Source organism: Scomber scombrus, chromosome 15 (assembly GCF_963691925.1).
Source record: "Scomber scombrus chromosome 15, fScoSco1.1, whole genome shotgun sequence".
In the NCBI taxonomy this organism is placed as follows: Eukaryota; Metazoa; Chordata; class Actinopteri; order Scombriformes; family Scombridae; genus Scomber; species Scomber scombrus.
The window spans coordinates 17,007,433-17,025,468 of record NC_084984.1 but is presented as its reverse complement, the minus strand read 5'-3'; the positions used below and the strand labels follow the sequence as shown (position 1 = coordinate 17,025,468).

Genomic DNA, 18,036 nt, shown 5'->3' with positions numbered 1-18,036 from the left:
CTAACTGTGGCCCTGTTTAAGGAGGAAAATATTTAAAAAATGGCTTCCAATTGGTGTACTGAGCTTGTACAATAATGAATAAATACTCCAAAGTCAGAACAACAGTTTTTTCCGTTCTTCTGACGTTGTCTGAATGCAGCGTCAGACACGAGGAAAAAGACACAGGTGAGGAAAACGAGGATGCAATCAAAGTAATTGGTATGTTGCCTTTTTTTCTTCTCTTCCTTTAATGAAGTCGAAATCGATCATCAGGCAGAAGCAGTTCACCTGGGCTGTGGGCTGGGCTGCCTTTTTCACCAACATCCCTTTTTCTTTGTTTGTTTCATTTGTTTGTTTACTTTTTAACATACATTTTCCCCTCATCTATGCACTTCCACACACTACTGATCCTACAGATTCAACTTGTAGTTTTGGTTTAGTTATGTAAATAAGTTACTTTAATAAATTACTCTAGTTTTTGTGATTCAAACGTGTGTTCTCCTTCTTCTTTGTCTGAACCGTGAGCCAGTTCATGACAATGAATCTAAAGAAATGGAAAAAGGAGCAAGAAGTCTACCAGAAGACTGAGGCAGATACCAATCTAACACAGTCCTGAGAAGAGGTTAATCACTGAAAACATCTGTGTGAGTGAGTCAGTGGTATGCAGGGCCTTTAATAAATAAATTGTCCTTAAACATATCAATGGATCAGTGGTGATAATATATTTGTGTAAAAAATTCCAAGTTGCGTCAAAAGTGTGGTATTTAAGCTGTATAAATGCCATGAAAAACACTCCCCCGCATCTGATTCTGCTAACTCTGTTCATTCATTTATTCAGAATGGCATTGTGTTTAACATAACAACAGATCAGCCTAGAAAAACTCTCTGAGCTCTGCACCGGACGGGAACCTGGCACAAGTCGAGCAGCGTTGGTGTGTACTTATAAAGTCCAGGAAATTCAGTGTGTGGCTCAAGACTGAGTGATGAGACACTGTCTACTGCTGGACGGGACGTTCTCACTGAAGACTCGCTGCTTTGTGTTCTTTATGAGCGGCTCACTCAAGCGGGATGTTAATAACCACATCTGTGGGGACAGACTCTATAAGGCCCCGTTAGACTGGCTGGCCTTCCATGTAAAATAGCATCATAAAATCTGATTTAAAAGGTAATGCATGCTGTAATTGTACAGTAAAACAAACCCAGACATGTAAATATTACATCACTTTCCTCCAACATGTTCCCCCTCAAGACGTGGTCGGGCAGTTGTCTCCATTTCCATAAACAAAACCACTTCCAGCCATCATTTCTTTAGTATTAAAAACCCCTTGTTTCATAGCTGATTTACCGTATCATCTGGGCGATCTGTTTTTCCAAAAACTCACTTCTGACGCCTGATGGAGAGAAGAAGAAGAAGAAGAGATGAACTAAGCGTGCGTAGTATAATACAGAAACAGCAGCTGTCGGTATCTATGTGATTCTGTAACACACCTCCAGCAGAGCGAAACCTTTTCAGACTCTTTTGAAATACAGGTCTAGTCTATATGTGGATTGTAATGGTGCGAGATGTTGAAAGACAAAGACACGTACCCCGCAGCCTCACCCCTGGACTCTTGGGAGGGATGTAAGCTGCTTTCAGGGTGCTGACGGTCTCCATTTTAGACTCTTGGTCCACTGTGAGAATCCCTCTGTGTCCATGTTTTTGAATGTGTGCTTTCGTGTCCTTTGTGTCAAGAGCTGCAACAGCCCTCTGGGTAAATGAACACATGGGGCAGATGATAAAAATACATGTTAGAATATGAAGTTATGTAACAAACACCTTTGTAAAGCCTCAATGCTCGACCGTAGGCTTCAATTAAAGACACTTTGTCTTATTTTGATTTTATGCATAAGATCCTATTTAAAGTTCTATTTTAATTTAGTTATGTGTTTAAATATACATAACCTGCTCTGTTTAGATTAGAGCTGCTTTTTATTGTCTTATATAGAGATTACCTGAATATTTTTGGGTTTTAAACTGATTTAAAAGCCCCTTTGATGAGGGAAGATGGACATTTTTGACTCTTTTCTGACATTTTTAGATCAAACTATTAATCAATGAATTGCCAAATTCTTTCATAGATGATGAAAATCCCTGTTATTATTATGTCTTTATAGATATTTCTGTTTTTTTGTATTGGGAAAGCAACCTACAAAGATGAGACAACATACTGAACAGCTTTTATGAGTATGTGTCAGTTTTAATAAGACTCACAGAAGGTGTTACGACAGCACTCACAGTCATTAATACATATACCCAAAAAGGGAAAGTGAAAGTACACCCTCACCATCACTGTATGAAAGACAGCTTTACCTAACACCACAAACTCCACTTGCAGTCCGTCTCTGATGGTGTAAACAGCATCTGAACATTATATAACCCGTTGGTCTTGTGGGATGATGAACACACACATACACACACACTTACACACACAAAATATTGATAGTGAGACATGCTGGCTGTTGGAATGCCGATGAGTCATATGTGACTCTACCTAAAGCACAATTTAGGTAACAGCAACCAAAACACAGCATGTGAGTATGGTTAAAACAAACCTGAGCAGAAAGGTTATCATAGTTAACTAAAACTCTACTCAAAACCAAAACTAGGTGTGAAAATATATTTGAGTTCACTGACATGAAAAAGAAATAGACAAGAAAAAAATAAACCTGAAAATAAACTGGAATAATGTTGTGGACTTACAAAACTGACTAAAATAGAATACAAAAATACAGAAAATGTCTTTAGTTGTAGTCTTTATCAATTTGGTCAAATCTGATTTTATTTGTTATCTGATGTATTTGGGTTTTAAATTTGTGCTGTATTAATCTTGCTCTTTTTCACAGCCATCTGCTATGCATATAAATGTCCTTGTGCCTGTATGTACATACATATGCTTGCCTTTGTAAAGCACTTTGGTGCACTGGTTTTGTTTTTTTAAAGTGCCATATAAATAATATACATTTAAAAAACTCTCAATCTCAAAAAAAAAAAAAAATTGAGATTGAGAGTCAACTGTCTTCACAACCTGTTGTGTGTGTATCTTAACACACTTATGAACTTCTTAAATCTCACCCCTGACAAATACCCCCCATATTATAATTTTTAAAAACTCAAACTAATACAGAAACTAATAAAAACACAACTAAAACTAAACACAAATAAACATTAACAAGTAACCCCACTGTGCAAGCTAACTGAAGCTAAACTGAACTGAAAACAAAAAGTACGTAGTGAAAACTCATGACAAAAAAAAGGTAAATTATAATTAGTGTTATTTGCAGTGGCAGTAAGCACAGGTGTAACAGCTAACACTAAAATGGCTAAATGGGATTCAGCCACCATTAATAACTGCACCTGTGATTTGTATGCAGTGACAACTTCTCATGTCTACTGTGAAAAAAAGGTCAACACAGTACTGCTATCATTTTAAATGTGGTCACTAAACGCACCATAACATCGTTTACCAGTCATATTAAGTTACCAAATGTGTGTTGTATTAGCTGCTAGCTCTGACTATATATAGAAAGTTAATAGTTATAGTGAGGTGTAGCCGCCAGCTAACTACTCACCTCTTCTGCCCAGTTGTGAAGCAGACATTTTCCTACTTTACTGTCCAGACTGGCAGGTTGTTCCGTCATGGCAAGAAAATGACTTAATCTTAACCAGAGTGGCCTTAAGTGTCCACGAAAAACAACAGAATCTGCTGTCCCGTCCTCTAACGACGTGACCTAGCAACAGGATTCAGTTGACGGAAGTGTCACCATAACAACGGCAATTCTTCTCCCCTAGACCGTGGATGTAAGGAGCGGGCACAGAAACTACAGAGAGACTACAATTGACACTTCTGACCTACGTTTAAAGTAAGTAAGTAAGGTACAGTAAAATACTGTCACAGGAAGGAAGGAAGGAAGGAAGGAAAGAAGGAAGGAAGGAACAAAGAAAGCAAGAAAGACAGCAAGAAAGAAAGAAAGAAAGAAAGAAAGAAAGAAAGAAAGAAAGAAAGAAAGAAAGAAAGAAAGAAAATACATTTTGTTAGCTGCAGAATAAGTTTCAAAACCCAATGTTCTGGCTTTTTATATAGCTATATATAAACATATATATGTATTAATGTAACAAAGATCTTCTCCAAAAATACAGGATAACAGATTACAAATGTATTTTTAAAGTTTTATTTATTCATGTATTTATTATGAGACTACTGTATTAAGTGTCCTCAATTATTTTCTGCTCTGCACATTGACCTACACATACGTGCACATGTGAAATGTGCATTATGAAGAAAACTGCTTTGCCTTGCATCTTTACTTGTCTTACACAAGTAAATTAAATGTCTTGCAGCTTATTTGTCAGGTCTGCTTTTTATTATTCCAAACGGATATAAACTACATAACTTGTGTGTTGTCATCAGTAAGATTATGTCCAATTTTTAAAAAATGCTATCTTTTCTTAATTTGTACAAGGCATTATGAAAAAAACAACATGTAACAAAACTTGAAATGCATATATTTTCCAACTCAAATACAACAGAACCTAAAAAACGGACTTAATTGACAGCTACAAAAGAGTTAAAAAGTTTCTCTCTGTGGGAGGTTAAAAGGATGAATAATCTTGCTCACATTCTTTCAGGTGTGCACAGAGGCACATCCTCCGGTCTCCAGGAGACAGCAGTGAGTAAAAAGCATTGTCCCCTGTGGTGCAATTAAAGCGAACAAAGATGACACTCCTGCCATTTGATCATCTGGTAAAAATGTCTTTACATCCATCTGCTGATTGATCCATCCAATCTGCATCCATTGTTACATCCATCCCACTGAGCCAGAGCTTTATTTCCTTTAACTCTCATCTCCCTCCAATTCAAAGTGAAAAGCCAAAATGTGAGCTGAAAGACAACCATGAACATACATTTCACAATTTAAAATGTATAATAAATCAGTAATAAATCAGTAGGAATAATTAATGTATTTTGACTGAACGTTGCAAACTATGTCACCTTAAAAGATCTGGATCATCTGGATCCCACCCTCAACATATATGATCACATATTATCTTGTGATCAAATCTCCATATTTAGGTCATGTAATACTATAACCATTTGTTAATGAAGACGAAAAAAGCTCAAAAATGGCAAAAAATAAAAAATAAAATAAAAAAATCTCTGCACATCTGACTATGCAACAGGTGTGCACCTACAGGCTGCACACATTGAAATGTGAACTAATAAATATTCTAGCAGCAAGTGAGACAGTGTGCAGGCAGGAGTATTTCCTCATTGTTACAGGTTGAAATCTCAACAAAAAAAAAAAAAGAAGATGCTTGCGCTCCTTGAATTTAGATAATTCTGTCAGATACAGTATAAGGTCCAGAATAAGATACCATGCTTGCAAAATATACAGTTTTTCTTGAATTATAACATTAATTTATTTTTGTATTTTAATTTTCACACTTTTTCTTTTGGTCACCACCAAAAATCAATGTTGGAACAGTTCTGATGGTTTCAGGCATTTCACATTTACAGCAGTAAGTTATTGGTTAACTTTTGAAATAATAAAAATGATTGATTAATTAGAACATGTGAAGGTAATTATGATGTGAAGTTATTTCTACCTTTCCTTGATAGTCCACTTTATTGGATGGGGTTGTATTGTTCTGTTGCCCCCTCACCTACAATCTACAATCTGTCTGTTTAAAGCAGAACCTCACCTCATATTTTCAGAGTAGGAGCTGCAGCGCTCTTGTTAAACCCTGAAGGTGAACATCATTTTCTGCCAAACCAAGAATCAACACACACTGCACTGTACCTCATTGTTAGGAGGGGGGGGATTCAATTTAAGAATGTAATTATTTGCTCAGTAATCTTTTTCATTGAGAATCACAATACCATTTATTCATATTGATGTGAACATGGCTAAATTTAACACTCTGTGCTTGTTACCGTGAATATGAGACAAAGAAACAATCCACTGAGTCTGTTGCTGAGATACAGCAGAGGAGTTTTCACTGTCAGGCAGCCAGTGTGTCTGGAAGAGTCTACCACCTCAGCATGAAACACAGTCAGAAATCTAATCAATGTTTTATGGACACTAGACTATCACACTGTGCCTCGTCATGCCACGCTAACTAATAGGTGTCCACCCATTATTTCATAGTGATGTGTGATTATTGTGCCTGTAAATTCCACATGTGCTACGAGAATAGATCAAACATACAATCTGTTGTGATTGCATCAGTGCAGAGGTGAGGTAGAGTCACCGAAATACGTACCTTCCTACAAGAAAAAGCTGACAGGGTTTCTTGCTTTTCTGTTGTATATATGTATGCAAGAAAAACAGAACTTTACAAAGGGAAAAGGGCACATCCCTTCCTCCCACCCTCCACAAATATATTTAAAATGAAAATGAGAAATCATTGTAGTGTAATGCAAAAGTTGTGTATCTTTGTCAAAAAGTACATACATAGTTTGGTAACTTCAAGCGTTCAAGCGATGAATATTTTGGACTTACTCTGAATCGTCCAAAAAAGTTCCTCCATGTTCTTTCAGCCATCGACATCAACAGTTGACCCTTAAGTGAATAGACAACGGAGGATTAGAGGTGTTCCAGGCACATCCAACTGGGAGGAGACCTCAGGGCAGACCCAGAACACGCTGCAGGGATTATGCTGTATATCTCTCCTGGCCTGGGAACGCCTTGGGAACCCCGTAGAGGAGCTGGAGGTGTCTGGGCTTCATTTCTCAGCCTAATGCCACTGTGGCCTGGCTTCATATAAGCGGTTGAAAATGGATGGATGGATGGATGGATGGATGGATGGATAGATGTATAGACAACATTTTGCATTGAGGATGCAGAGACTAGCTGGTCAGTTATCAATACACAAAGTGACATGTGCCAAAAGTTGGGTGTACACTCCTAAGGAAGAAAGCATTAATATGAAATGTCATACCTATCATTAGCACCTACAATGAGTATTGCGCCATACTGTTATGATTATAGTGGGCAATCTCACAGGTGACATAATTCTCAAACATTGACCTAATACATTTAAAATGCCTTTGAATCCCCCCTCACCCAAGCAAAGAGCAAATAGTCAGCTGCTTAAAACTTCCACACTGCATGTGCCTAAACTAAGCTACAATAGCTGGCCAAACTGGCTTGTTTCACAGTTTTAACTGAATGTTGTGGCCTACTCATTTATCCAACCATAATAATGTTCATCTATATCTAGTGCACTAATTAGCAACTCCTCTGGTATGGAAACCTTTTCAACATTTAACATCACCAGCTAACATGCTAACTAAAAATACATTTTAATTTTGATATTGATCATTTTGAATAAGAAAGAAAAAGAACTGAGAAACATAAAGGGTAACGTCTTTTTATCCAGATGTTAAAAAAATCTTATGCAATCTATGAACTGTCACTGTACTTTACATTTTATATCACGTGGAAAACCATTTTACTTGTGACACTTTACATATGCATGTCTCTGATAAATTTACATGATGTATGCAGGGTTGTCAAATATGGCACATGGGAAATGAAAGCAACAATTTCACATGCAAGGTCAAATCTTGAGAATCTCTCTGTAACAGTTGTATGACATAAATATGTATGAACAAAGAAACAAGAATATAAGTTGAAGTTAAGTGTTTAAAAGTTATTTTTTACAGAACATCCTTAGTTATTAGCTATTTAGAAAACTAAAAAGCTCAGCTAATGTGCTTCATCAGGTCTGTGTTGGCATGGTTTGATGCAGTCTGGTTGAAGATGGGTCTCCCTGGTAACATAAGGAACAACCAACACATCTGCGTCCGAAATTTCTGCACCACTACATACATACATAGTAAATAGGGAGTAACAGAAATATCCTCTTTTTGATTCTTACATTGTTATCATCTGCAGATAATATTGCATTCCCATCTCTTAGAGTAAGAGACTGAGATAAGTTTTCCAGCCCTTGTAGTATCAACATATACTGTAAGAAAAACCTCTATCAAAAAAAGCTCAAGATATTTTTCCTAGAGCAAATATGTGAAAGGAGCTTTTCAGAGCTTAGAGAAACAGCTTTAACATCGTGGCTTATGTGTGGTCACTGAGCTGGAGGGGGATCAAATTCTATCCAACTCGGATCCATGTAGTTCATTATTCCATCCCTTCATCGAAAAGCATGATGCTGAGAACTTCACAGGGCTTTCACTCGCCTCTAACCAACACACAGAGCGCCAATGTTGCTATTTTTGTATCGCATTGTGGTTGCATGTTGACTGACCATCTCCATGACGACCAGCATCTCTGCAGATATATTGACGAGATATCTTGTGCGTTGGACTGTTTCTCTCTTTCTTTTCACTTGGAAAAGCCTTCATCCTTACTCGCAGCTCGTGTGAGGGGATTACATCTCCTGTGGGTATTTGATGCTTTTGTGTTTTAGCAAATCACTATGAGATGAAGCAACAGATCCATGATCACCTTTCATCTTTTTCTTACTTTTATCTTCCTCTGCAGTCACATCCTCACCCCAGACCAACTCACACACCCTCTCCCATTATGAGTGTGAGCCTCAGATTATCTGGCTTTCATCTTCGGGCTCTTCAAAGTGTTTGGAGTCGAGGGGAGTGGAGGTGTTTTGCAGTCATTATCATCATCGGGATACGAATGGAATGAGACATGGTTGATCATTTTAAGTCCAAAGGGAATTCTTGGAATTCCAGTTTCAGCACAAACATGTGACGACCCCTTCAACTTAATTCTTTCAGCCTGATATTGTGTTTATATTAGGAAGGGGACTATTTTCTTTAATTTCGCTGTCACTGTCCCATCTGCATAGTTTTCAGTCAACCTGTAAGCTATGGTTGTTGTTACTAGGAGTAGTACCAACAATAAAGTATGTCTTATAGGATTCTTAATATACATTATCAATCCATTTATAGATTTTCCTTATCTGAATCAAGGTTCTCATAATAGAAGATGCTGTATTGTAAACACCCTGAGGCAAATTTGGGCTATACAAATAAAATAGACTTGACTGAAGTCAATTTAAGACTTGTCAACATCCTGTACAGCTGCATTAATCTCATCCATGCCTGGTGCCATCGCTTTTGTCCAAAATCTGGAAGTACTTTAGAGATGACAAATCCAAGGTCACGAATAGTACAAGTGAAGATGAGTCGATTTAGTTTTGCTGGTGGCTCAAGATGTTTTTATACTTTCAGATCAATTGAGGATAGAAAAGACAGAAGGAAATAACGAAAAACAGCTGGAAACTTTCTAGCGGTTTTTAACCACAGTACACCTATTTAAGCTTTATCTCATGTTGGTTGTAAAAACTTTGGAAGAAGGAGAGAAGGTCCTTGGCTCTTTAATAAAATCTGAGTCAGCACCTTATTTCAATGCCTGAGTGGTTTCCTCGAGTTCTTGTGTAAAATCTTGATTTGGTAGTGGTGACAACGGGTAAGATTCCAGCTGGAGGCCTTTCGATGCACGTCATATGTCTCTGTGACACCTTGTTCCTTGTCTTTTTCTACAATGTCAGCTGGAAAATATGAACACAATGACAAACATACAAGTACAAAAGAGTAAAAAGTGCAATATGTCCTCTGAAATAAAGTAGATGACGCATATAACGTTTTCCAAAATGGAAATACTCGAGTTTTTAATATCATACTACAAGATCTCATAGTTAGTGAACTACTTTCCACCTCTGTCTTGGCATAAAAGCTGAGCTCTCTAGTTGATTCTTTGAGAACATCCAGTGAATTACAACCAGAACTTCCTGCCCTGTAAAGTATCTCCACTGTGCATGTTGCGGTATAGAAATACTAAACTTGTCCGTGAGCAAAAGAAAACTGAGATTTCAATCGATCCTACCTCAGAACCCGGCTGGCAGAATGTACCGTGTTGGAATTTCAACAACATAATTCAATTTGTGCCTGTTAATACATTCACCGCTGTTAGATCTGTGTCCTGTATTTACGTAGCTGGAATAACACTTGAGCCTGAGCCGTGTGGCCCACCGCTCAGTATCGTAATAAAGAGGAGCGCCGCTGTGTGCGTTATGTGAGAGTCACTGTCTTCCTTCAGCACACCGGTTGGGTCTTTTTTTTTTTCTCACCCCCTTCAAACTCCCCGAGCTGAATTCTTGTGTTTTAGTTGGCGCCATCAGTGTAGTCAGCTGCTCAGCACTTCTTGCCCTCTTTGCTTTCAGAGGACCTTTTTCCTTCTTCTTCTTCTTCTTTTTGACGAGGTGTAGCGCTGTTGCTGTTATTAGCTGATTCACCTTCAGCAGGCGGCTGCTCCCTTACACCCAAGGCCAAACATGGAAAATGGTCCCTGCCACTACTTCTCAGGGTTATTTTGTTAAAACGTACAAACATTAGTCACCATTTCTCAACACTGCAGATAACAAACTGGATGTAGTTTACGGGAAAAGGAAGTATGAGAAACCAAATATAGTTAAGATGAGAGACTACAATCTTTTTCATTAGTCCTGTTTCTGGCATGGTTACCAAGCTGATTGGAGGTGTTGGCAGAAATTCAGGGACAAAACAACCATTCATTTCTTAAATCTCTTTTTAACAGATCCACATGGTTTTCCTCCAAAAACATCAACAATCTCAGTTGAGTTAACACCTACTCCATAGTAAGAGCTCCACTCATCCCATCAACAATACATATGAATATCTGACATCTAGGAATGAAAGATAGGATTAAAACAAAACCATCTGTCTCCATAAAACCACACAAAGCCTTTCAGACAGTAATAAAAACAGGGTGTAGGTAATTATCAAATGCCAGACTTTTTAGAAACCACAGACATGGTTTTCAATAAGAAACGCTCCACAGTACTTCCCATCTGAATTGCCCGGCTGCACATTACCAATACTAAAATAACCTTAACAATTTAATGATACCAAATTATACGTCTAGCCATCAACGTTTTGTAATGTGCTGCAAATCATGTCTCTGAGTTTAGTTGTGTTAAGCGTAATAAGCTTTTAGTGCTCATAAACTCGTTATATTCAACCTCTGCTCCAAAGACTTTATGCGGAGAACGACTTTTATCAAACTTTCCTGGAACAGCAGATGTCATGAAATTATCTGAAATACAGATAGAAACTTGTTAATTTGTCAACACTTTTGATCTGACTCTAATCTCACCTGCATAAATTATATTAACTAATTTAGTCTGGATCTTATGCAAGCGCAGGTGTGCAGAGAGCTCCTGCAGCACCCATCTGGCAACCATAATTAGGTGAGATTGTAATTATGCTCTGGTCTGGTTAGAGATCAAATAAGCTTTCACCACAGGGCCCTGGGAGTACATCTATTGTATATTCTACTAAAAGACACATTTCCTAACTTCACTTTATTTTTTGACACGTCGACAAGGAGCTGCCACACACAAACCCTTCAGGAATCATTTGTTTGGTTTTCTGCTCTAATCCAAGGTTAAATCCCTTATTGAACACTGTTGGAACAATGTGAGTGGACAGCTTCGTCACACAGTATCTAACACCACAAAGAGCTTCATGGGTGGGTAATCCACTCTCGTTGTTTTAAAGGGCAGTAATATTGGATTAATGTTGCTCTTGCTGTCACCTGTTCAAAGAATTCCCACTGTTTCATCGTCAAGGGTGTATTTCAGCCATCATGATCAGGATGATTTTAATTAAATTTCTGCCGAAACAACACACTTGAACACTGCAAGAGAGCGATTCAACTTCCTTCTAATGCTTTTGGCTCATTTCCGGAGCACAACAGGAGAAGCTGTCATGAAAAACAATACAACGTGGCCAATCCTGCACATCAGAAATGGTATATAAGCGCGTGATACCATCTAGAAGTCAGAACTTGAAGCAAGAGCTCTGGAGAGAAATTCATCCTCAAAGCCAACGCCTTACACCTCCTGGAAGATCTTCACAATGAGGCAGTCACTCATGTCTGTCATCTTTGCTGCAGCACTCTTATTTGAGTGCTATGCGCTGTCAGTGGCGTTGCCCATGGGCAAGACTGAAGACACCTCCCTGGAGCAAGATACTTTCACTTCACTGCTGAGTGAAGAAGGGACAGAAAACAGCTTCCTCAATGCAGATCTGGCCGCTGCAGGCAAAACCAGAGGACCGAGGGTCATCGTCGTTGCCAATCCGAGTCTGTGGAGGGACCTGCGGGTGCTGCACAACGGACTCTCCCTAAAGCGCAGAGCTGAAGACAACAACCAGCTCATCGATCACAGAGAGGCCGGCCAGGACCTGAGCATCCCCATCCTGAGGAGGGACACCATGAGGTGCATGGTGGGACGAGTGTACCGGCCATGCTGGGAAGTCTAGGACAGTATGCTCTGCTTGTCAAGCCGCCGAAACAGAGGTCCACCACCACGTCCTTTCCTGCATCACGCTGAAATGTAACATAATTCAAAAATCAGTGTATCTATATTTAAATGATGCAGATCTGAAAATAAAAACCATTGTATTCTGCCTTATATCTTGTGCGTGTTTGGTATCTGTGTCTACTAAAACTGAGATGTGGAAGGTTAGAGTTATACTTTCAGATCTTTACATATACAATGGCATAGAAAAACTGGGAGAATGGATAAACTATTGTTCGTCAAAAAGTAGTTACATGTAACTCCCCATAAAAACCACAAATTTCAAAATACATAAAAGCTGTGCTCATGTGAAATGTTTCTAAGTATGTTTCCTGCAGTAGCTCTTTAAATAGGCTAACTGTAGTAGCTGAAATAACAGGCTGTAGTTTGGCTTCTTCTGGAGGAATCTGGTTTAACAAAAACATCTGTGATGGGAGGAGTTGTCTTGATAACCCCCGTGACTTGCAGCAGCTCCCCTTTGTTCTAAAATTACAGACAGATTTTCACATTAGAGTTTTGTGACATCAGATCCTGTACACTGGTAAATGACTACTGATTTAGGCGTGATGGTGGCTGCCTGCCCTCCATAACACAGGCAAGCACTTGGGAGAGTGTTTCTGACCGTACAGCTCATCTTCCATGAAAATTGAGCTGTGCATCGTAATAATGCCAGAGCATTAGGCGAAGTGATTTCCTAATCTTTGCAGATGTGTCCTGCACATCTGTGCTCCAATAGAGGCAGGATTTAGAAGGAAATGGCCTTTCAATCAATCAGGATGGGAATCAAGCTTCCTGATGGTCAATAAACATCAATTACAGATGGTTTGGGGAGTCCAGGTCAGCTTATTAGAACTGTAGTGGCTCCTGCCTTGCAAAATGAAGCTAATAATGAATCCAAAAATTGATGCATAGAAAGATCTCTTTCTGTGCATTTTTTTAGATCGATGAAACTGTTCATGTTGTAATTTTATTTGTGCTTGTGGAATGGCTGTAGGAATGAAATGACGGTGTGTTGGTCCAGACTGAAACTATACGATAGCAACAACATTTTGTACTGACATTCATAGAGGATGAGTCCTAATGATTTTGTTTATACCCTGATGTTTCCTCTCATGCCACCAGCAGGTTCATATTTTTGGCTTTAGTGAAATATCTTATGGATGGATTGCCATGATGTTTGGTACAGCTATGATTGGTAATCTTCTACATTTCCTCTGGCACCACCATCAGGTCAACACTGCAGTTTGTAATGATAGCTAATAACATTCCCATCAGTGTCAGCCGTACTTAGTATTTTTCAATGTAAGAATGTTAGCATGCCTGTATTACCATGGCTGAAGACTTTAATACATATTTCAGACAGCAGACACACGTATGATCCGGGTCTAGTGACGCACGTTAAGCCCACGTTGAACCCATTCATATGGGATTGTTGGACACGGGTCAAACCTGCATCGTTGCCTTTCACATAACACGTTTTCAACATGAGTACACTGCAACATTTCCATCATCACTACCCAGCCAAGCATCACATCTGACGTCAATAAAATTGGACGTTGTTTGTACTCTGAGGAATGAACACGGTGGGTACAGTCAACAGTGAACCTGCTCCAGGCAGTCATCTGTTTATCAGGGTTTATTTTCATTGTGTGACCACCTTATAAAATATCACTGCAACAAGTAATGCTCTATTATCAGTTTCAATGATAAGAGTGGCGTTTTTGTCTTGAGTGACTGTTGGCTGACGTGAGTTGACGTGGGTTGTCTTATCCAGATAAACCACCCACTGTGTCTGTCTGAATGGGGTATTAATCTTCTTACCACCACCAAAAAGGTTTTCCGACCTGTTTATTTGTTGGCATGACATCTCAAAAAAGTGTCTCATAATTCAATGAAATTGCTTCAGTTTGTGGGGTGACACCAAACTGGACCAGCCATGGGATTTTGTGTCAGTAGATTTTGTAATGAAATCAAAAGGTAAACCTCTGTTAAATTTTGTACTTTGTCAATTTTGTAATCATGCGAACTGTCAAAAAAGTAATTTCTACGCAATATATCAAAAAGGGAAAAAGGCCTCCAAACATAGTATCTTACAATGTAACACTGCAGTACGGGACATACCCTTTCATCCTGTTTCTTCCTTCTCATTATTATTTATGGCATATGAGGTCCAGCTGTAGTCTTGACTAATATTGCTCAATTTGTCATTTCTCTGTGTGGTCGTCATGATACCACAAGTTGCAGTAAAGCACTGTTGGAGCAGAATGATGATCTGGTTGTGTGGGAATTCATGTGTTCGCACTGTGAATTAATGTGTGTAGTCATCCATGTATGTGTGGTCCAGTTGAGACTTGAATACTTAATTCACCTTTCATGCCAGCAAACACTAGTTACAGTAAAAGCAATAAAGCTAAACAAAAAACAAACTCAAAATGAAACAAAACAAAAAATATGTTATTTATTGTGGCGGTTTTGTTGAAGTTGTTCAGCCAGCAATTGCAGAACATTCTTCACAAAATACAGAGTGAGAACAGTGAGTCAGCAGAAAGGAGGATGCCTTTCTGGGAATGTCTGCACCTTTTAGTATTTTGGAGCTTTCGGTTGGAAAAACAATTACATTGAAATCATCAGCAAATATCCAACATGTGAAAAATGAAATTCCTACTGAGAGAAAATGACTCACACTTTTTTAAAGCTGTTACTTTGTGAACTATTTCATGTCCTGTGTGACAGCAGTTTTTGCAAAGAGAATCCTTTAAATTTGATAAATGGTACATGACACATTTTTATGGTTTACCCAAATAGGTAGAACAACATTTAGAAAAACCTTCAACTGTTTTTATCATCTTGGGGACACAGTTGACTTTTAGCCATGTCTTTGGTGTGGCACTAGGGATGGCAGTGTTGGTTGGTCAGTCCATCACTTTGGGTCAGAACATTTCCACAGATGTTGCTTTTTTGATACCCTGACCTTTGCTTTAGTGCCTCAATGAGGTTGACATGCTTTGGAGTAAAATGTTTCAACAACTATTATATGGACTGGAATGAAATCCAACCAATCCATCCATGTTACACACATGATGAACTGAAAAAACCTAAAACACTAAACTAAAAAAAATATGCATTTTAACATTGTCATTTATTTGACTGGACCAAAAACAAACATTGGATCTTAACCTTAGTTGAGTTTGTTTTAGCGTGACTCACAGAGCCGCTAGCATGACTGTACATTCATAGTCTTATTTTATTGTGGACAAATGGTTTTAACATGTGGACTTAAATAACCCTGATTAATCATAAAGGGTAATTAATGAGTCATAATTCCTGGAAGATTTACTAATGTAGTGTTAGGAATGTGGTATTATGCAAAGTAATGATTGCTTAAAAATAGAAAAACCTACTGCAGGGTGTATTTTCCTGTTTGACATCCATGCTTCACACACTTTGCCATAAAGTCCTTGACTTTGAATGCAATGCCTTGCCCTTTAAAATTATGACAAATTACAAGGAGAGCTATTTGGCATTTACATACCTCATAAGAGTATGCAATTCAGATAATCGTTTAATGGGAAGGTGTTTTGTTTTACAGATAACTGTGGGGAGCAACATCTGGAAACTGTTAGTCAAGAGGCTGTGCAACTTTTTTAAATCAGCCGTTGGTTATATGTGGTTTTTAATTTAACGTACCATGAATGTTATTGGTCTGACAAATCTCTTAATACTTCCCTGAGATCGTCGTTCTCAAGAGTTTTTCATATGACACAACAGCATACTTCATTCAGATTCTGTGTTAATATGGCGCCCCCCCCCCCCCCAAAGAACAGATAAGGACCACATCATTGTGCTTGTGGCATATTTCTGTGAGTGAGTGAATACAATTCTGTAACACAGTCATAGAAAAGTTGCAGTTTTTTTAAAATTGCTAATACACATTTAATTATGCTCCATTTCCCAAACACATAAGTGCACATTCATCTTCACAAACTTCAAACTTACACATGAGAACCAAACACTCCATTCAAAACCATGTCTTCTTACATCTAAACCAAACCTTGCCTTCAGACAACACACAAAAGCCACTAGATACACCTATACAATACAAAATACCCATTACACACTGGTGAGATCAATAAAAACACTACTGTAAAAACCTGTTACTGTAATGCATAAAAGCAACATTTACATGTGTACTGTGGTTAATTATGTAAACTGAAATTGAGTGAAAAAGTAAATGTACTGTAAAAATATACAACTGATAAGGAACGCAGAATACACTAAAATAATATCCATGTATTTGCCAATATAAACCAATGAAAATCATTTATTCTACCTCAGGTCTTTGTGGGTCCATTGTTCCTTATCAAGTGAACTCACCCACGACCCTGTTGTTTATCCATCCTGAGGTTCTGATTGGTGTGTTAACAATTTTGACTCTCATTGTTTCCACCTGGAGAATTGTGTGTTAATTGGGTTCCAGCTGTGATGACTTGACTTTATGATATTGAATGCCGGTACTTTGTAAATAAGCACAAACGGTGAAAATAGGGGAATACTTTTTTATAGTTTTTGGAATAGGGTCCGTCTTTTGGTAGATGGCGTCATGGTTTGGGATTTTTGATTCATAGGCCCAGTTATAGTGTGTAAACCTTTGAGAAAAACTGTAAGATGACCTCTTGCCTAGTAGTGAGAAAATCCAGCTTCTACTGCTATTATGTATTTATAGTCAGGTAATATAGCAGTTAAGCTAAACTGCTATGACTTGCATTAGGTAGCAAGCCAGTCATTAGCATTAGCATCAGCATTACAAACATGTATGAGCACCCAGTGACAAGTGCAAATACAATGTATTACATTAGTTACATCAGTTAACCATAATGGCTGGCTATTAGTCATTGAACCAAGACAGTTAATTAGCAATATATGTAAGCATGTCATCTTTCAACATCATCATTGTACCTAAAATATTCCATCAGTAAAATACCTTTATTATATTGACTGCAAATATAGAGTCGCAGCATTAGCCATCATACATGTAGACAGTCTGACCAGGAAACACTGTGGGTAGAACTTTGACATTGGAGACCATAGTCTATGTCATTGTGTATGTGTATAGGTTTAGGCAACTGAAACTCATTTTACCACCTCATGGTAGGAAAAGATTATGGTTTTAGTTAAATAATGAAAAAGTGTCCTTTGTATTTTTACATTTGTAGATAAGTTCAGCATTAACATTTTGCAACTTTACAGACATATGTCGATAAGGAAAAACATAATTAGGCAGCACTATTTTTTTTCAAAACATATTCACTATTGCAAATTATTTGCAAACCTCATTTATAAGTGAAAGCTTTACTTTAATGTATGTTGAAATTGCAGATTCTAGTTTATCGAAACCTTGAATTTAAGCTCCCACCTAAAAACAATTGTTGCATCTTTTCTCTTGGCTTCTGGCCTGAAAAATTCTCCTTAAATAACAATAACTGCAGTTAAACTGATACAAATGTAATAAAGTAAACTTGACAGTAATCCTCTACCTATTACATAACCACAGCAAAAGCCTTTATTGAGGTCATTAATTATTGGTGATTTCCCATTAAGTTTTGTATTACACTTCATAATAAACGCTTGGCCCATAACTGCAACCGTTAATCGAGGGA

At 38.0% G+C, this 18,036-nt stretch overlaps 1 protein-coding gene across 1 annotated transcript; it reads left to right on the top strand.

Annotated features, from left to right (window-relative positions):
• The first annotated feature begins 11,936 nt into the window (after positions 1 to 11,936).
• On the top strand, positions 11,937 to 12,341 carry pmchl (pro-melanin-concentrating hormone, like). Its single transcript, XM_062434900.1, has one exon. It carries the CDS (start codon positions 11,937 to 11,939, stop codon positions 12,339 to 12,341), a length of 405 nt encoding a protein of 134 aa, XP_062290884.1.
• The last annotated feature ends 5,695 nt before the right edge of the window (positions 12,342 to 18,036 follow it).